This window comes from Strix aluco, chromosome 12 (assembly GCF_031877795.1).
Source record: "Strix aluco isolate bStrAlu1 chromosome 12, bStrAlu1.hap1, whole genome shotgun sequence".
NCBI classification, from domain to species: Eukaryota; Metazoa; Chordata; class Aves; order Strigiformes; family Strigidae; genus Strix; species Strix aluco.
Genome location: NC_133942.1, coordinates 3,786,429 through 3,805,792, shown reverse-complemented (window position 1 = coordinate 3,805,792; position 19,364 = coordinate 3,786,429). Strand labels below are relative to the sequence as shown.

Here is a 19,364-nt window from a genome sequence, read left to right as displayed (position 1 = left end):
GGGGGGTGTCTGGAGGCTTTCCAGCCTCAACCATGGCCAGCGTGATACAGTGGCAGTGATTGTCCTGCTCTAAGCAGTAGGTTGGACCACAGACTTCTGAGGGCCTTACCCACCAACATGGAACTTCTCTTTCATGCCTCTACACTGCCTTTATGTCTTCCTACAAGTTACTGGGCACATTAGCAGTTTGTCTTTCTCCATCAAACCTCAAAAATTATTTCCTGTCCCCAGGAGCAGCTCTCCCTGGCAGAACTTGGTCTGTAAAGGCATAAGAAGACATTGACACCATTTCTCCCCTGACTATCAAACATTCTCCAGCTATTGCTGGGAACCTCCTCACAGGCAAGGCTGAGTCACAGCAGTCCTTACAGGGTGCACTCAAGAAGAGGAACATGCACATCTGGGTTAGAGACCTCATGCCCAAGGAAGATGGGCATCTCATGAGTGGCACTCAGCTGTCCCACAAGCTCCTTTCCCATGCTTCAGGTGAGAGCTCCAGCTTCACACACCCCAGTGTGCTCTCTCATGTGTTGAGGATCAGTTGCCAGCCTTCTCCAGAAAGAGCCCCCTACTCTCACACCTGCCTCCCAAATCCTGCAAACCACCCGGATGGGTTCCTTGGCATAGTGAAACCAGAATGACCTTGGAAGCCCACGGTGCAGCTTGCTGAGGAAAGCTTTGCAAACTTGGATTAGTTCCACAGACTTGTCAAGCTTTCCGGGAATTTTGTAAGGTCTGATGAGCCCTCCAGTCTCTGCTTTTCCACAGATTCCCTGTGCCGCCTTTGGAAAGTCATTCCCTCCCTCTGCACCTAGTGAAATCAAGCATCTGCTTCCCCAGCCTTGACTTCTCCCATCAGAGAGGATCCCTGTGCCCTATCAAGGCCTGGAGTTTCACACCCCTCCAAAAACTGTGCGGCAGAGAGTGCAAGCACATGGCTTCCCCCAGCGTGAGGATCATCCGCTCCACCGGATCTCAGCAGATTTGGCTCCCCTAAGGTGAGCTCTGAGCTCTCCTCAGAGTCACATGTCAGCTGGAACTGTGGGACACATCAGCATCCTGAGAGAGCGGCAGCCCCCCCGCAGCACTTAGTGTGACCATAGCAATAGAGAACAGTTTCAAGGCATTTGAGAAGCCTGGAGCCTAATCCCTATGGTCCTTGTTAGTCACAGCTTATTTCTAGCTCTCCCCAGTGCTGGTGGGACAGACTGGGGGACTGCCACCTGCCCCGCCAGCCAGCAAGCCCTGGGGTTTCAGAACAGGCTGCATCTCCCCAGCCTTGGATGTCATCCAGAAAATCCCAAACCTGTGCAGACGCTACGGACAACACGCACACAGGGACCAGCCGGTGTCTCCAGCTTTCCCACCTGGGGACACCCCTGGGGCCAGATGCCCCAGTGCCACCACAGTGCTCAGCAGGGACTCCCTCCCGTGGTGGGACATAGGGGGTCCCTGCCTGTCCCCGCGGTGTCCTGTGCCCATGCAGGCAGGGACATGCACAGTCCCAGCCCGCTCTGTTCTGTGGCGCCGCTCCCCCACAGGCAGGGATGTGCGTGGCTCCATCGCACCCTGCAGGTGAGGACACAGAATCACAGAATCACCTCGTTTGGAAAAGACCCTGAAGCTCCTCCAGTCCAACCATGAACCTCACCCTGACCGTTCCCAACTCCACCAGATCCCTCAGCGCTGGGTCAACCCGACTCTTCAACCCCTCCAGGGATGGGGACTCCCCCCCTGCCCTGGGCAGCCCATTCCAACGCCCAACAGCCCCTTCTGCAAAGAAATCCTTCCTAAGAGCCAGTCTGACCCTGCCCTGGCGCAGCTTCAGGCCATTCCCTCTTGTCCTGGCGCTGGTTCCTTGGCTCAAGAGACTCATCCCCCCTCTCTGCACCCTCCTTTCAGGGAGTTGTAGAGGGCCAGGAGGTCTCCCCTCAGCCTCCTCTTCTCCAGACTAAACCCCCCCAGTTCCCTCAGCCGCTCCCCATCAGACCTGTGCTCCAGACCCTGCACCAGCTCCGTTGCCCTTCTCTGGACACGCTCGAGTCATTCAACGGCCTTTTTGGAGTGAGGGGCCCAAAACCGAACCCAGACATCCCATGACCCCATCCCGCCCTGCCCTCACCCATCACTCAGACCCTCTAGTCCTCCACGCAGGCAGGGACACGGGTGGCCCCAACCTCCCAGTGCCGCAGGCAGGTGTGTGCCCCAAGCAGGCAGGGACACCAGTGGCAGATGGGGACGTGCACCCCCACCTCACCCTGCGCCCTGTCCCCCGGGCAGGCAGGGTGACAAGCAGCCCAGCACCCTGGTTCCCGTGCCGGTGCGGGGACACACGGCCTCACCCTGACCATCACGCAAGTAAAGAAACCAGTGGCCCGACCTCTCCCGTCCCCCCACGCGTGGCCCCCTCCCGCTTGTCCCCCAGGCAGGACCAGCCGGGCGCAGCCCGCCCCCCCCCCCGCGCGGAGCCCGACCCCCAGTTCCCCATGCGGGGGGAGGAGGGACACGCGTGGCCCCGGTCCCGCAGCCCCCCCCCGGGGGACACGCGGGTGTCCGCGGTGGCGGCGCTCACCTGCGCGGCGGGGCCGGGCAGTGCGGGGGGGGCGGGCGGCGCCGGCACTTACATACGGCCCCGCGCCCGACACCGCCTATAAGAGCGCGGTGCGGGACGGAGCCGCCCGAGCCCCGCCGCTGCCGACACCGCCACCCCGGGTAGCGAGGGAGGGAGGTAGGTAGATGGGAAAGGCCCCCCCGCCCCCCCGCTGGAGGGGACCCGGCGAGGGCGGGGGGGACACGATGCATCCCCATCTTCAGTTCAGCCCTACCCCATCTTCCGGGGGGGGAGGAAAATGCAGGGAGTCCTCCCCATCCCTGCATTTCAGCTCTGCTCGTTCGGTTTCCAGGGAACAGGATTTCCCTTGTTTCAATGGAAAATACCGACCTGCAGCCCTGAGCAGCCCCATCTCGGGTTGCTGCTGCCGGGAGGGTTGGGCTGGGCCCTTCCAAAAGGTCATTTCCAGCTTTATACATTCCGGGGCAGGAAAAATGGGGGGGGTCTGTAAGGAGAAACTGCTGGGGTTTGGGCAAACTTTCTGCGTCCTTCACTTTTCTCCTGTGTCAGTCCGGAATATTTTAAACAAACGATAAGTTGTCCATTTCTGCTAAATTACTGATCCTTCCTTGAAGATGTCTCTAGTGTTTTCCCTCTCCACACACTGGGACTCAGGCCCACAGCCATGCCTCTGCACGCAGGGTGCGTTCCAAGGGGCAACAACTTCAGTTTCTCCCGCCCCGAGCTACAGGCACCAGTTTTCCACTTCAAAGCTGCAGAAATGCCAAGGAGCTGGTCTTCTGTGCGGGGTAATCAAGCAGGAAAGATCGGGAGGACAGCAACAGAAAGAGCTGTGGCTCTGGAAATTCTGTATAAAACTATTCCCAGAAGTTGCAAAGTGTAGAGGAAATGCAAACATCCCTTGATGCTGTTTGAAAGTTAAATTTAGGTTTAACAAGGCAGCAAGGGTCTTCAATTGTTATGTACTGTTGATCTGGTTTAAGCTGCAGAGTTGTGTTTCAGTGAATACAGACTTGAAAATCATTCCTTCCCTCATTGCATCTCGTAAGAAATTTGGGCAAAAAAATGAAACCAGTGGAATTCAAGAGATCAAGATTTAACTTGTCCTAGGGTAAACCGTTCATTTATTTCTTCTTAGAGCTGCTCAGACTGTTTTGTGGGCATGTTTGCTGGGCTGGGCACCCCACAACTGGACTTCAGGCCAACATTGTAGCGTTGGGAATCCGTTACAGCTCCTGCTTGCCAGGTAATCATAGCAGGAGCAGCGCTTGAGGGCTGCCCTTCCCTGGGCTTGGCTTTCCAGGGAAATAGCCCGAAACAGTCACAGAAAAATAGCCCAAAACATGATCACTCTGTTAGTCTGGAGCAGAGAGTCAAGATAAGGTCAGGTCCAGATCAGTTGTGAGCCAGTTGTAAAAACTCACAGTCTCTGATAAACTGTTTGCTGTAATGAACTGGACAGAGAATTATTCTGAAACCAAATATCGCTTTATGCATTCAAAAGTGATTTCAGCTGCCCAGGTAAACAGTTTTATTATACTTATTGTAATTCTAACCCACTTCTAGGGATATGGAACCCACTTTTTTGTGGCTGCATTGTTCTGGGTTGGATCTTACCTAAAAATGTGATTAATACTGTTTTCAGAAAATGAGAATAAAATCAACTCCTCCATGCAGGGGCAGAATGAAATTGTATTTGGTTTTTAGTCATATTAGCTCTGGCATTCCCTGACTTTAGGAGGCTTCCTGGGGTAGTTACATGCAGAGATGCTATTAAATAAGGAAAATAAAAGGACTAAGCATGTAATCAGTTTTGGTAGAAAAGATCTAACCCAGGAACGGGGAAGTTCTGTAACCGCTAGAACTAAAGTGTCAGTGGGAGTTTGAAGCCATCTATGGGAATTACACACTTCATTGTCTCATGTAACTCAATGTCCTTTAGCCTTGAGCTGTGCTCCTGATGTTCGTGCGCTCCTTGGACCCACCTCCCAACTCCGCTGGTTGCTTCTGGCCCCTCTGGACCAAGCGCAAGAAGAGTCCTCCCTTCCCAGACTGCGCTTTGCAGCTCCTGGGGACAAGCCTCTTTGAGGAGAGGGGTGGAAATGGGGATGGTGGGCTCTGTCCTGCTCGGTAATGGTGGCTCCTGGCTGGGGGTAATTCTGGTAGTGTGAAACCGGTGTTCTCAGTGGTTCCTTGTCATTTTGGAGGAAGGCTGCCTCTGCCGGTGTTTGCCCACTCATGGACTTCCTCTAAGGGTGTGCCACAAAGCGGAAAGCTCTGACTGCATCTGCTGGAGGGAAAGACCCGGCTCTGTCTGGGGAGGAGCTGCTCAACAGGTTTCTGCACTTGGGCTGCTCCTCGAGCTGCAGCAGGACAGCGGCTGGTGGTTCCCCAGGCTGCCGCAATCCCTCCAGGCTGGTAGAGCCCTGCCCCAGGCACCTCCTCTCCTCCACTGAGGGCTTTTGGGCGGCGTGTTTCTCTGCTGGGCAGTATTTCACCCTGCCCATTTCCTTGCACTGCCACATTTCCTTGTCCCTCTGGGAAGTTTTGAGGTGGACCTCCCACAGCTGGTTACTGCAGAGCTGAGCTGGGGCTGGCCAGCACAGGCTCGAGGCAGCTGGGCAGGGCAGTGCAGGGTCCCCGCTGTGACTGCCTCTCTCCCGCAGGCTCCTGGAGGTGCAGGATGACTCTCTTTGACAGCATCTACCCCTTCTACCCGCAGCAGAGGAAGGCCTTCGTGTTCGATGTCAGCACCATCATAGTGATTGTGGTCTTCCTAACATTCGCTTGCAGCTTCCTGCTCATCATTCCAGGCATCCGTGGACGGGTGGTGCGTGACCCCTCTCCCTAGGGATAAGCATCTGCTCCCCACGTTTTGGATGCTGGGACACTCCTGGCTGGTTTGGGGTGAGGCAGAAGGGCAGTCAGGGCTGTTCTTCCCTGCCTGATATCCCACCTCTCTCCCCACAGAGGCTGTACTGGACTCTCCGGGTTCTCCTCAGCCTTGTCGTGGGAGTGGTGATCGTTGGTAAGTGCTGCGCAGCCCTTGGAGGGTGGGTCTGGGGGCAGGATTAAACCCTGGGGCAGGGTATGTGTCCGGGAGACACAAGCTGGTGGTCACACCCGTGGCCTGGCCAAGGCTGTTTGCAGTGTCTACCCTGCTCTGCAAAGCACACAGCTTCCCAAGAGGGCTTACGCACCCCTGGCGCAGGGGCTGTGAAAGCACCCGAAGGTGCCCGAGGTCACTTCTGAATCAAGGGGGAGCTTTGCTGGCTGTAACTACACCGTAGAGGTCCAACAGCCCAGCTCCAGTGGGCTGCACAGCCCCATGTCCTCTGACCGTGTGTGTGAGCCAACACGGGCGGGACACAGGAACAACCACGAAACCACAAATACAACCACAGAGTAAATTTATTTTTGTTACCTCGTGAGCCAAGGGATCCCCAAAGCAGCACCCGGGCAGAAGCACACAAGTGGGACTGCGGGCACTGCAGAGCTCGGTCTAGAGGATCATCAAACCTGCTGTTCTCACCTGTATTTCAGGGATTCATGCGGGTGTAGTTCACCGCTGTGCTTTGATCTTTCCCACAGCAGGGCAGGAACCTCTAAATCTATCACAGGCCTGTGTTATCTAAATGCAGATTCTCTACTGCTCCAGCTCATGAGGCTAAACAACAATTAGTATGATATATGTGGTTTTTTACACCCCAGCTGCAAGTCACTTGAGCACGTTTGCAATCCTCCTCACCATTATTTTTCCACACCGTGCAAGCCCCGCTGAGCTGCCTGCTGCTGAGGGAGCAGGACTGGGCAGCTCAGACTGTGACCAGGCGTGTTTGGAGGACGAGAGGAGCCTTGTAGTGATGGGGAGAGAGCAGGTTGAAATAAAACGCAGGCAAGACAGAGATTGGGGCGGGGGTGTAAAGACCTTCCAAGGAGCAAGGCAGGAGGAGGTGAAGGAGAGGATTTGATTTAGTAGAAACCAGGAAATCTTCTGTAATAAATGGTGGTGGAAACCAGACTGTGGGATTTCCAACTCGGAGAGGGCGACAGGACATGTAAGCCAAAGATGTACTGAGGGGAAAGAAGATACCAGATGGGGAGAGCACCCTAAATCAAAGAAACCCTCCTGCTGTGGAGGACAGGGCAGGTTACAAGACTGCTTGGAGAGGGATGATGAAGCACAACCTAAATGATTCAGCTCCCAGTTTGACCAGGCAATAGAAGTAGGTAGCCAGGCCGTGGGACTCTGCTGGCTGACACATGGACCAGCCCGGCATGCGGTGGTCACCCTCCACCTGGGGATGTCCAGGCACTGGGAGATGCCACCAGAGCTGCACAGAAACACGGTGCCAGGCTGGAGATGGCAGAGGGTGGAGGTCAGGGCTTGCTCCACAGCTTTAACCGGCTCAGCGCTGGAGAGCCATCCAGCACCACCCTCGCTACGAAGATGCAGCCGGGTACTGCTTGGGCACACACGAGGAATTACTTGTTTTAAAGCCAACATCAGGATTTCTGTCTGGCAGCAGCAGGGCACACTCGACCCTGCAGCTAGAAAACGTTCCTGCAGAGCTGCTACTGGATCAGTGCCCTCACAAGTTGATTCAGCAGCTGAACTTATTTTGGGGCAGGTTTTCTTGTTCAGCCTGAGATTAAATCATCACCTTCACTTTCAGCTCATTTCAGTGCTGGAAAATTAAGCCCATTGCAAGGTGAAAGTGTTTCAGAAAAGGATACTTTGTTCTAAAAAACATACACCAGAAAAGCTTCAAATTTTTCTTTTTCCCCCAGCTGAAATGACTGTCAGAGCTCGCTCTTCACCACCTCCATTTGACAGCAATCTTCACTATTCACAAATAGTGCAATCTAGGGAGCTTAATATTTGGAATGAAACTCACCCCTGTTCCCAAGGCTGAGGAATGGGCTCATTTCCAAGCCCCGTCCCCAGGGGCTGCGGTGCTCGCCGTGGTGGGGAGCTTGCAGGGAAGTCCTGGAGAGGGTGTCCGAGGAGGGATCTGAGCTCCCCTGCTCCCAGATCGAGGGAGTGGATGCTCAGCAAGGGGAGGACATGAGCTCTGCCAGGGCGTGGGAGCTGGTTGAGGCACATCCTGGTAGCTGAGTCAGCTCTCCTGCCCTCCTTACACTCCCTTGCCTGTGATCCCCACCTTGAGCACAGCAAAGCCTGAGACCAGCCCCTCTTTAACCCCAGCTTTACTTTTGCTGGCAGCTGTCCAGTTCACAGGGGACTGGGAGACCGGATGGGTGAAGGCAAACACCTCCTACAAGTCCTTCAGCTGTGCCCTGGTGAAGGCGGACATCGGGCTGCATGTCGGCCTGGGGGGGGTGAACATCACGCTCATGGGTGAGTCTGATATCCCTGTCTGGAGCTCTGGAGTGGCCATGGCCCCTGGAGGTCTCCAAGAGCCCTGTGGGTGGCCTCGGTCTGCATGGAGACTCCGGGGACCCTGCTGCCCCTGGGGTGCCTGTGCTCCTGGCTGGAAACACCCAGGCTGCTGGGACACAGCAGGACCTTGGTCTTCTCCCTCTGGCAGGAAACCCGGTGAGTCAGATCAACGAGACCATCAACTACAACGAGCACTTTGCCTGGAGGTTCGGTGCAGACTATGACCACAGCTACAGCGAAGGGCTGGAGAGGGGGCTGCCCAGCCCCATCCTCTATGTGGCGGAGAAGTTCACCAAGCAAAGCCCCTGCGGCGTGCACAGGCAGTACCGCATCTCCAGCCACTACGCATCGGCCACTCTCTGGTGAGCCTCCTCTCCTGGTGCAGGGCAGGAGAGATGCAAGGATGTGGGAAGGGCTCTTCTGAGATGGATGGTGATTGCACGCTGCCAGGAGGAAAGCCATGTGCATGGAGGGGTCTGCAGTCAAACCAGTGGCCCCGTAGGTACCTTGGGGTGAGCAGATAGGAAGTCCTGGTTCTGGTCAACTCCACCAGGGCTGGGCACAGGAGAGGGGAACGCGGTGCAGATCCTTGCCGTGATGCAGTGATGATGGCAGGGCTCCATCCGCACTGAGGGAGTTGGAGCTGCTGTCCTTGGTGGCCCAGAGAGGTCCATGGACACGTGCAGAACTCTTCCATCCCCATCTGGGAGGGTATTTAATGTCTGGGAGTGGGACCAGATGAGGAAAAGCTGATGACGCCGTTATTGTGGGGTCGATCTCGACTCTTTAACAGGATCTGCTGAGCAACGACATGTTGCTGCTCACTTGGGCCAAGGGAGAGCTGGTCCACAGCTGTAGGAGACAGTCCCCTCTACCATGGGTTGTGGGGAGCAAGGGTCATTGCAGTGCTATTCCCCCTGCTCTGGGTTTGACAGCAGGGATGCAGAAGCTAGGAAAGGGGCCTGCTACTGCCATGGTGCAAGAGCTCCTGGCCATAGCTGAAGGATTCCCCTGTCACCCCGCTCCTCAACCAAGTCCAGAGCTGCTGCTAATGACTTATGCTCGCTTCTGGAATTATCCCAGTCCTGTGTGCTGCTCTCTGGGGTCTGCACTGCCCCACACATAGAAGGGCAGGGAGCTGAGATGGTCTAGATACACTGAGTGGGCTGCAGTGGCCTCCTTGAGGCTGGTATGGTCTATGGGCTGAGCAATGGAAAGAGGAAATCTGGGCTGCTACCTTCTGGATGCAGCAGTGTAAGCATTGCACATCCGCCTGCTCATCCTGCGAGGCTAGGGATCACCCCAGCCTGCCCACAGCACTTCTTGGCCTCATACAATGCAACCTGGAGTCCAAATTTCTCCTCCCTCATGGAAATCCTCATATAGAGCATCCTATTCTATGGCACTAGCACAACTCATCTGTTCATCTTCTCTTGTCTCCAGGGTGGCCTTTTGCACTTGGCTGATCTCCAACATGCTCTTCTCCATGCCTGTCCTAGTCTATGGAGGCTACATGCTCCTGGTGACAGGGGCCTTCATGATCTTTTCATTGCTCTCATTCTCCACTGTGAGGAACTCCCCGATGTGCCCGATTCAGTTTGGGATTGCAACCTTGCGCACAGGCTATGGAGGATCTTTCTGGCTCACACTAGCAATTGGTAAGGACACTACACTGGGCCACACTCCTTTGTCCCTCTGGGTGTGCAAGAGTCCCAGCATTTTCCCCCCAGAAATGGAGGTGAGAGAGCACAGGGAGTGCAGCCCACCAGAGCCCTGGCCTGTGCCTCGGCAAAGCATGTAATTTGTAGATATGTGGAGAGGACTGGCAGAAGGGGGAACACCATCCCCATCTCAAGGGTGGTGGAGGGATTTTTAGTCCCTGAGGTGCAGTAATGCAAGATGGGGATCACTTGCTTGCGTTTTAAGACCCATGCCTGTGTTTTGAGATGCTCAACACAGCAGCTGAAGCCACCTCATAGAGTAGAGAAGGCATTGTCTCCTGTCAGGGGGCCATCTGGGGAGTGGTGCTGGGTGGGAAGTGTGCTGGTGTTTACAGGAATGCTCTCAGAGAGCACGTTGTCTTCCAGGCTTGCTCTGTTTTGTGGCTGGGGTCACTGTTGTTGCACTGCACTACTTCAACTTGGACCTACTGAAAACTTTCTTTGATCTCCGCGAGGACAAAGCAGAGGAGTACCAGGAAATGACTGAAGTGTACATCAACCCTCATTTTGTGAACGAAGGACTGTCTCCTTCTCAGCCCTCTAAACTCAACCCCAACAGCATCTAGAATAAAGGTTTTCCCACTCCTTCCCGAAGGTGGACCTGAAAGGGCAGAACATGAATCCTTCTTGATGTGCCCAGAGACCCATTTCCCCGTCCAACTGCCTTTGAAGAGTGCACGAGTCCACGTTGGGATGGGTACTTGCTGAGAAGTACCTTTGCAGACCGTATCTCCCTGACCATGCCCTCTGGAAAAAGGCAGGCTTTGCAGAGAGCTGGCAGGCTGCAATTGGAGCAGCTCACAGCTCCAGTGACCCACCTGGGGATCTCTGTCCCAGGAGAAATGCCCTTCCTGCTCCATGCCCTGGCACAGTTCAGTGCAGTGATGGCCAGCTCCCACACCAGAAACTGAGCTCACTGGTGAGATTTCTCACAGGGAACATCCATTAATCCAAAAGTGATTAAACCCACTCATTTCTTTCCCAAGCACTGAGGTTTAGTGTAGACCTTGAGGTGTACCTAGAAAAGCCGGGCTCAGACCCAGACTCCATCAGGCTGGACGCTGCACAAGCTAGAGTAAAAAAGCCACTCCAGAAATAAACTGAGTAAATGTACAATGAAGTTTGAAAATAATCATATCACCACACCCTCCCTGGCACTTTTAAACTTGTAACTTAGTGAGGGCCAAAAAGATGCCACAAGAAAGGAAGGAGAGGGAAGAATGAAGTTACCCCTATCCATCTGGAGCACACTTGGACTGGCTGGGCTCACCACGAAACGCAAGCCCAAGGCCAGAAGTCAGACCCGTCCAAGGTGAGAAATGAAGTGTGTCAAGTTCCATTTTTACAAAACAAAGATGGGCTCTGGCACCAAACCCACTGGCCTGATGAAGTCTCCATGGGCTGGCACAAGGAGCCATATCTGAATGCTGGAGACCTGGGCAGCTTCAGTCCAATTAATTGTAAAGGACATAATTTCAGTATTTTGGCTCTTTTCTTTCTGAGAAAAGTCTCTCACTGTTAAGTTACTTATTTCTTTCACATGATATTGGTGTTGCACTAATGTGATTTAGTATGCACAAGTATTATTATTTTCAATAAAACTTTATTTAAAAAACCCACTCCTTTGAAACACTTTGGGCATTCTGGGGGGCTGGTTTCTTAAGAAGGGGTTGTGAGGCATATCCGCTTGCGAGGCCCCACCAGCCCCACCAGCAGCATCCTTCCCACGGGGGAAGCTGCCCTGGCAGAGGTGCCCCCAAGGAAGGATGGGGCTCGCTGGCATGTGTCAAGGTGAGTCACTGAGAAACCCTTGTCATGGGGAACAGCGTGCTGTAGGGATGTAAGAGAGCCTCAAAAGGGCTTTGACTAGCTGAGCAGCAGGACAAAAGCCATAAGATTAAGCCAACAAAACTCCATCAGGAAATGGAGGATCCTTTCTCGAGCCTTTCTTGCATCCAGACATGTCAGGTCTGGAGGGATCATGGGAAGATGCTACAACCAGCCACAGGTTATTTGGGCTGGTGTGGGACAGATCCCATGGCCTGAAAACACAGGAGGTTTGGGGGTTTCCCATCCTTTCTGCCACCACATCTGGAACTCTCCAGCCTTTTCACCTGCTTTTAGGCATGATTACCCCTCCAACAGCATCCTCATCAGAAGAAAAACTTTGGCCTGTTGCATCAGGCACACAGGGGCGTGAGCCCAAATAAACAAGACATAAACAAAATTCAATCCATCTGAAGCACAGAGACACCAGATCTCTGTGTGTCTCGCCCGCTTCCTAGCAAACACGGGATTTCTGCAGCAGACCTTGTGTGGGGCCAGCTGAGCAGTGGCAATGACACGATGGGGCATGCAGAGACCCCTACACTCATTGCATCTCATGCAGAGCAGGGAGTCAGGACAACAGGGGCCGGCTGTGTCACGGGGGCTGGTCACCTGCAAGGAGACTTGCAGGTGGAGGACTTCTTCCCTTGCCACCATAGGGAGGTGCACACAGGAGGGTCATTGCTCAGGGATGATTATTTTGCCTCACATGTTGTCATAGCAGCTTCTTCGCATGCACTATAAGAGCATTATAAGAGCTGTGGTTGTATGGCCCCTGGGTTGTGCTGCTGCAGGTCCTACCTCCTCTCTCCACCACAGCTCCCAGCTCAGTTTCCTGGCTGGACTGGACTGTTGTTGGGCAACAAGATGTAAAATAATTGCCATTAAATCCCTGGCTCTCAGCCCAGGTTTTTTCTGGCCTCACGTTGTCCAGGGAATCTGGCATCTAACCAGAGAGTCAGTGCCAGCAATGGAGCAAACACCGTAAGCGTCTCGAAGAGCACAGCCTGGGGCTCTGCGAGGACCGTGGTCTCCATGCCTGGAGGCAGTCATTTCACCAGGGCATGCAGCCACCATGCCATCTAGCAGGCAGAAGAGCTGCCCACTCCCCTGCCCCCCAGGCTGGGCTGCAGGGGGGGACACACCAGGGAAAGGCAGAGGTTTATGAGATCTGAATTTCAATTCAGTAAATAAAAGGGGTTCGTTGCACCTGGGACCTAGTCCATCCGTAGGCTGAAGTATCTCCTGGTAGATGCCATTGGGAACATCCTCGCTGAGGTCGCCCAAGCCCAAGGAGTTCAGCTCCAACCTGTTTTTAAATGCCTGTTGGGTCCTCTAGGTCCTCACCGAAAGCTCTTCCATTCAGAGTGGGATGGGGCAAGATGCCATGTCTGAGCATCCCCTCCCCAGAGGGCCTGAGCTGTGGTGGTCCCTCTGCAAACCTCTCTGCTGGGCTGGGGATTGCTCCCATCAAGCGTTCCACATGCCCAGGGTTACTCCAGGAGCTAATGTCCTCCCATATCCCCCCCACTCATTTGCCTGGGGATGCTCCAATACCCTATTTACTGTGTGTTGACTTGCCTTTATTGCCCTGGGCTGACTAGCCATGCTCAGACGGCACATACAGGACCACAAAAGAGGGCCTCTGCCTCTGAGCATCCCCAGCCTGACAGCCCTCAGAGGGATGCCTCTATCAGCAAGACAACAGAAAGACCAGGTCCAACTTATTTTATTGAGATAGAGGGGAAAATAAGTGAGCACAAAACAGAAAAAGTCGCAAAACCCGCACAGAGTTGAAGTGGTGCAAACCTGAAATGCACTCCCTCCTCTCCCTCCCTGCACGGGCAAGGTACCTGCTAGCTGTTAGCAGCCCGGAGTGGGCGGCTGCACCCACCTTGGGTGTGCAGGATGTCAGCATTGTGTGCCCCATGACACATGCGTTTCCTCGGCTGAGCAGGAGGAAGCCAAGACTCCCAGACCGGGTGTGATGCTCACCTCTTGCTAATTGATTACAGCCTCTCTTTGGGGCACGGTAGCACCTCCATTCCCATCTTCTCCTCCCCTCCCACTGAAATGTTTTGTCTTTCTTTCAGAGGGCTGTGAGAGCACCAATAAGTCACAGGCTGGTAGCTGTGGTTTGGGGATTTTATAAGCACTGTAAGAAGCAGGAGCCCGCCAGCCAACTCTCTGACTGTGCAGTTTTGAGCCCAATGTACAGCCCAGGACATCTCAGACTTACATTGAACTTGAGCTGTGGGGTGTCAAGACGGGTCTGAAATACAGGAGGCCTCCAAGATCTGGTACCTCCAGTATCCTACTAAAACATGGGCTTCCTTGCCAACTCGCTCTTTATCCCAGACCAAGAAGAGGTGCTGGATACAGGGCACCGTGGTGAGCACAGCTCCACTCGCTCTCCCTGGTTGCTGATGAGAAATGCATCCCTGGGCAGAGGGGACTTCTCGGTGGCCTTCAGGGTGGAGGTGCCACTGTGGGGGGTCTACTTCTCCTTTGGTTCATATCTATGCGTCTGTGGTTATTTGGTTTCTCTCCAGCTTGTTCTGGTTTAATCTCTGTGTTTTAGGGAGGACTCAGGGTTTGTTGGGGGTGGACTCAGGGGAAAGACAGTAGCCCAGCACCTGTAACCAGACAGCCAAGGATGGGGCAATGGATTTTCCTCACCCCAAAAGCTCTTACAGCTTCTGGTGAGTAAAATAACAGAAAGAAAAAAAAAAAAAAAAAAAAAAAAGAGGGCAAACTGTCATATTTGAGACACCTTTCCAGACTTGGATATTCTTGTTACCTGGTTCTTGTCATGTCTCTTCCCACCTGGGCTCCTGGTGGGGTTGGGCTGGAGCATGAATTCAGGAGGGGTGTCCTCAAGCTTTGCTCTGCCTCCTCCCAGCACCTTACAGCTGGGTGGCTGTCACCTCGCAAAGCTCGCCCAGGGGGACCATCAGCACATCCTGTGCAGAGGAGCTGGGCTGGGCTGGCAGGCAGGACTTGTCCCACCTCCCCTCTTCTTCTTCCTTTCCCTCGTCCAGGTTAAAGACAAGCTTCAGTTTCTCTGGCTGCGTGGAGTTCAGGATGATGACGCCCAGCCCCAGCAGCAGGCACAGCAGCCCTGCAACACACAGTGTGGGGACACCCGTTATCACCTCCTGCCCGCTGTGTCCCAGCCCCATCCAGACCCGGATCTGGGGTTGGAGGCCAATGGCATGTGGCATCACCCAGGAGGTCAAGGGAAGGTGTTATTTCCCTTTCCACACCTGGACTCTGCCATCCGTTTGGGCTTCCCAGTACAAAAGAGGAGTCAATGAACTGGGGCAGATTGCCAAGAGATTGGGGCTGGAGCCCACTATGTGAGGGTAAAGGCTGGAGGAGCTGGGCTTGTTTAGCTGGAAAATGAGGATTCTATAGGGGAACTAATTACCATCTTCTGCTACTGAAAAAGAGCCAGTCTCTTCTTGGAGGTGCACAGCTGTAACAAGGAAACTTCCAGCTTGATAAAAAGAAATAATTGCTGCCCATGAGTGGGACAGCTGTGGGACAGGTCCTGAAAGGAAGAGGGAATCTCTAGCCATGGGGACATCCACAACCAGACTGAACAAGGCTGTTGTGGCTTTGAGGTTAGTCCTGCTCTGGGCAAGGGCTCGGAGAGACACCCCCGAGGGTCCTTCCAGGTCAGGTCTTGCGCTGACTCTGTGATTCATTACTTTCATGACACTCCTCTGGGCACACCTCCACACAGATAACTTTGGCCATTCAGATCTCCTGGATGCTCAGCTCTTTTTCCCCCAGTCTCGATGATGCTATGCTAAATTCCTGTATGTCATTGAAAAAAATACGGTTTCTGTGACCAGCCATGAAGACAGAGGGGATGAGGTGCTGTTGGGGCATCACTGAGGATCATCACTGCAGGAATAGAGAAAAAAAGCCCCAGGAGCAAGCTGAGCACTCACCTGTTGCTAATGTCAGCCAAAAGGATCCACCATAGTCTGTGTTCAGGGAAGCTGGGCCAAACAGGATGGGACACTTCAGAGTGTTCCTCGCAGTGAAGAAGAGCAGTGAGGAGAGCATCAGCACGGCAGTGAGCAGGAGCATGCAGCCACCGTAGAGCAGGATGGGCATGGAGAACAATAGGATGGAAATGAGCCACGTGCAAAAGGCCATCCTGTGAAAGGACCACAAAACCAAGCTTGGAACCTGTTCTCAGGGTCTCCTCTCCACATCCTGATGGAGGGATGCAGCCCTGGGCAACCTGCTCTAGCTGGCCTTGCTTGAGCTCTAGCTGGACAGGCTGATCTCAGGATGTCCCTTCCAACCCAAACAATTCTGTAACTGCAAGAACAGTGGAGCTGTGGGGCAGGTCCTGCAGTGGTGGAGAGGGATCTCCACTCCTGGGGATATTCAGTGTTGAACTTCACAAAGCCCCGAGCACTTTGATACAGCTTTGACATCAGCCCTGCTCTGGGTGGGGGACTGCAGTAGTAACCTCTGGAGGTCCCTCCAAATTAACTCTTTTGCTGACTCTCATGGTCCTCCACAACTGTTCCCAGGCACTTCCCACCTGTTCAAAGGGAGAATGGCAACAAAGGAGACCTTTGTTTGGAGAACTGCACAATAAGCCGTGCCCACATCTGATTCAGCACCTGGAGTGGACCCAGCTGCCAGCCCTACCCTGTGCATGGGGTTTGGGTTTAGCTCACTGGGGAGATGAGCATAACAAATTGTTCTTATTCCAAGAATAATAACAAAAAATAAGTTTACATCAACATCCCTGCCTTGAAATACTCCTTCTCAATAGCAGGAATGTTTGGGCAGCGCTAGTTATTTTTCCTGAAAATAAAAAAGGAGATATGAGCAGGGACCTGGAACCTACATCAGTAGGGGGAGTCACAAAACTCACTCTTCCCTGCAGTGTCTTTCCCATGACCTCAGCGACATATGGGGATGCTCTGAGACTCCACCATCACAGCTCACACAAGGGCTCTCAGATTTACACCACAAGACAACCTCTGAGCACCATCTTGATGGAACCTCCTGCTCCCCACCAGCAGGTCTTCTGCCCTCTTTGACATGCAAGAGGAACCCTGCCATGGCTGGTCTTATTGGGGCTCTGCATCTCACTTGGGAAAGGACCTTGCACCATAAGCCCCACACAGTTGCCTCTCCTTTCCTTTAAATGAAGAATAATTTTTCTCCAACTGCAGTTTTGCAATTCAGGGCAGAGAAGACAGAATAAGATTCTGGGGAGATGGGCAGGCCAGTAAACATGAGCATCCCTGGTTCTGCAGAAGGGTGGGTGGCAGAGACCAGTCAAGGCTTTGGCATGGCCTTATAGGGAAGAGGGTGGCTCCATCAAGCTCCCTCTGCTCCACCTGGTTGTTTACACCTCCCCACTGAGCAGAGATAGGGCTGGCCTCCTGCTCTAACTTACCACAGTGTGAGGGACGTGTAGTGGCTGGAGATGCGGTACTGCATGTGCATGCTGCAGGGGCTTTGTGTGGTGAACTTCTCCGCCACATAGAGGATGGGGCTGGGCAGCCCCTTCTCCAGGCCTTCACCATAGCTGCGGTCGTAGTCTGCCTTGAAGCTCCAGGCAAAGTGCTCATTGTAGTTGATGGTCTCATTGACCTGATTCACTGGGTTTCCTGACAGATGATGAAGACTAAGGACCTTTCTCAGCCTTGGAGGCAGCTCCAAGACTTCCTGGTGTGGGGGCTTGAGGGCCCACAGCCCCAGTACCCGGGTGCACGGCTGCCAAACTTGGACCCAATCCCCTCCCGTTGAGATATGCACTCACCCACCAGTGTGACGTTCACTCCTGCCAGGCCAATGTGCAGCCCAACATTCACGTTCACCACGGCATGACTGAAGGACTTGTAGGAGGTGTTTGCTGTCACCCAGCCTGTCTCCCAGTCCCTGGTGAACTGTACAGCTGTGAAGACTTCAAAGGTTAGTCATGGCCTGGCAGTGAGACATCCAGTGCTGGAAGCATCTGCCATGATGGTCACCACGGCCTGAGCATTGTCTACCCCATCCCAAGGGCAAGGCCTGGCTTGTGAGACCCATGGAGCAAAAGCCTTGTATGTCCTTCCCCAACATCAATCCTGACCTGTGACCTTGAGAGCTGCACTTGGGTTGGTTTCTCCCCAGACCCAGCACAGTCCCTAGCCCTAGAGGCAGTGGGGCTGATGTGTGGGAACTCTCCAGGCACTGGTCCTCTTCTAAGAACCTGTCATTTTGTCTAGGTCCCCTGGCAGTTGGCGGTGGGCTTTTGGTGACTGCCCTGGAGGTGGTCTGTGTGTATGACCTTCAGCCTTCAGAGAGGAGACAGATGGGTGCTTGCACTGCCCACAACTTGCTGGAGCCAGGTACCAGACACAGATGTGGGTCGGCCTTCCCCATAAACTCATCCTGCAGGCTGGACTTGGCACTTGGCTGGTCTGTTCACCCTCCCTCGCCCTGCTCCTCCATCACCTGTGTCTTGGGCATCCTTGAGCTTCCCATCCAGGATCCTGGTACTCACTGAGGACCACTGCTCCCACGAAGAGACCCATCACCACCCTCAGGAACCAGAATTGTTGCTGCAATGGGTGAGCAGAGGAGGGGGGACAGGTCTCAGTCAGACTTTGCATGGGGACTTCAGCACTAAGCATGACATCTAGAAATGCCAACTGGTAAGAAATGGGTCTGTCCCTCCCCTGGGGAGTCACCCCATGGGCTCTGCAGGCTGGTGGCATGGTGGGGACACATGGCTGAGGCATTTCTTCCATGGGGCGGGGGAGGCTGCAGGGGGATCCAGGCAGAGCAAGAAGGTCAAAACAGCCCATTTGGGAAAGCTGTGCCGTTCCCTTTCTGGGAAGGAGAATGGAGACACTCCCTTTAATAGTTCTGAGCTGGAATTTCCACACTTATCCAAGTGGACATGTTGGCAGCTGGCCATAGCTGGAGACAAAAGCAGGGGCCAGGAGTTTGCAGTGTGTTCCCTGGAGGGGAGATGCCTCTTGGCCAGCCCCACTGCAAAGCCAAGCAGGCGACAAGCGCACGGCACGTGAGCAGTGGGCTTGCAGCAGGGTTGGCTGGCCACTGCCCCATGAGCAGTGCTGGGGCAAGCATGGTGCACACCTCTTTCTTTTATCGGGGTTTTGAGGAAGGTGGAACGAGGTCTTTGAGCCTCACCCTGTTTTTCCACTCCTGCGAAATCACTTGGGCTTGCTCACAGCGAAATCCAGCTGAGTTCAGATCTGGGCACCTTGTAAATTTGGGATGGTGAAGTTTGCTGTCTCCAGCATGAGGTACATGCTGGGTTGGGCTGGAGCTCACCCCCATGGCTTGCTAGAGATCCCAGAGCCCTGGCCATGAACCTGTGGGCATGTCTGCCCCCCAGTCTGTTGTCGAGGCTGGTAAGGAGGAGGCATGTGGGATGCACAGGACAGGGACCAGAGGGCTGAAATCCCCTAACCTCTCCACTTACCCCCCTGCCCCGGATCCCGGGCAGGATGATGATGAAGGTGGCCAATATGGAGAGGACGACAGAGACGATGACAGCCTGGGTGGTGTCAAAGGGGAAGCACTCACTGGCACCAGGGTAGAAGGGGAAGGATCCATTCCACAGCGTCATCCTGCTGCCCAGGAAGGCTGAAAATCAGCACCCAGAGAGACACTGGGGAGAAAATCACCCCTGCATTTCCACCCCACCCAGCCTTCTCTGCAGAGCCATCTCCTGCCCACCTGCCAGCATGCTGCTTGTCCCGGACACGTCTGTGCGTGTATCCCAGTGCCCATGCACATTGCAGTCCCGCATCTGGGCGTATGCTCAGGCATCTCCCATGGGAGC

General features: G+C 54.3%; 2 protein-coding genes across 2 annotated transcripts; one reads left to right on the top strand and one right to left on the bottom strand.

Annotated features, from left to right (window-relative positions):
- The first annotated feature begins 5,255 nt into the window (after positions 1-5,255).
- DUOXA2 (dual oxidase maturation factor 2) lies at positions 5,256-10,263 on the top strand. Its single transcript, XM_074837372.1, has 6 exons — positions 5,256-5,402; positions 5,543-5,600; positions 7,800-7,934; positions 8,125-8,338; positions 9,420-9,634; positions 10,064-10,263. Exons 1-6 carry the CDS (start codon positions 5,256-5,258, stop codon positions 10,261-10,263), a joined length of 969 nt encoding a protein of 322 aa, XP_074693473.1.
- Positions 10,264-14,066: 3,803 nt separating this feature from the next.
- Positions 14,067-19,148, bottom strand: LOC141928712 (dual oxidase maturation factor 1-like). The gene is made up of 6 exons (XM_074837370.1): positions 19,002-19,148; positions 18,054-18,111; positions 17,328-17,462; positions 16,962-17,175; positions 15,484-15,695; positions 14,067-14,645 (listed from the first exon to the last, which is right to left on the bottom strand). Exons 1-6 carry the CDS (start codon positions 19,146-19,148, stop codon positions 14,431-14,433), a joined length of 981 nt encoding a protein of 326 aa, XP_074693471.1. The 3' UTR covers positions 14,067-14,430.
- Between the last annotated feature and the right edge of the window lie 216 nt (positions 19,149-19,364).

What these genes read in the sequence shown, in the direction of transcription:
- LOC141928712 (XM_074837370.1), bottom strand. Translation starts at nt 19,148, where the DNA reads ATGACGCTGTGGAATGGATCCTTCCCCTTCTACCCTGGTGCCAGTGAG. An exon ending in CCGGGATCCGGGGCAGGGGG is followed by an intron (nt 18,112 to 19,001) that starts GTAAGTGGAGAG and finishes CACCCATTGCAG; the next exon opens with CAACAATTCTGGTTCCTGAG. An exon ending in TACACGTCCCTCACACTGTG is followed by an intron (nt 15,696 to 16,961) that starts GTAAGTTAGAGC and finishes GTCCTTTCACAG; the next exon opens with GATGGCCTTTTGCACGTGGC.
- DUOXA2 (XM_074837372.1), top strand. Translation starts at nt 5,256, where the DNA reads ATGACTCTCTTTGACAGCATCTACCCCTTCTACCCGCAGCAGAGGAAG. An exon ending in CGTGGGAGTGGTGATCGTTG is followed by an intron (nt 5,601 to 7,799) that starts GTAAGTGCTGCG and finishes TTTTGCTGGCAG; the next exon opens with CTGTCCAGTTCACAGGGGAC. An exon ending in TACGCATCGGCCACTCTCTG is followed by an intron (nt 8,339 to 9,419) that starts GTGAGCCTCCTC and finishes TCTTGTCTCCAG; the next exon opens with GGTGGCCTTTTGCACTTGGC.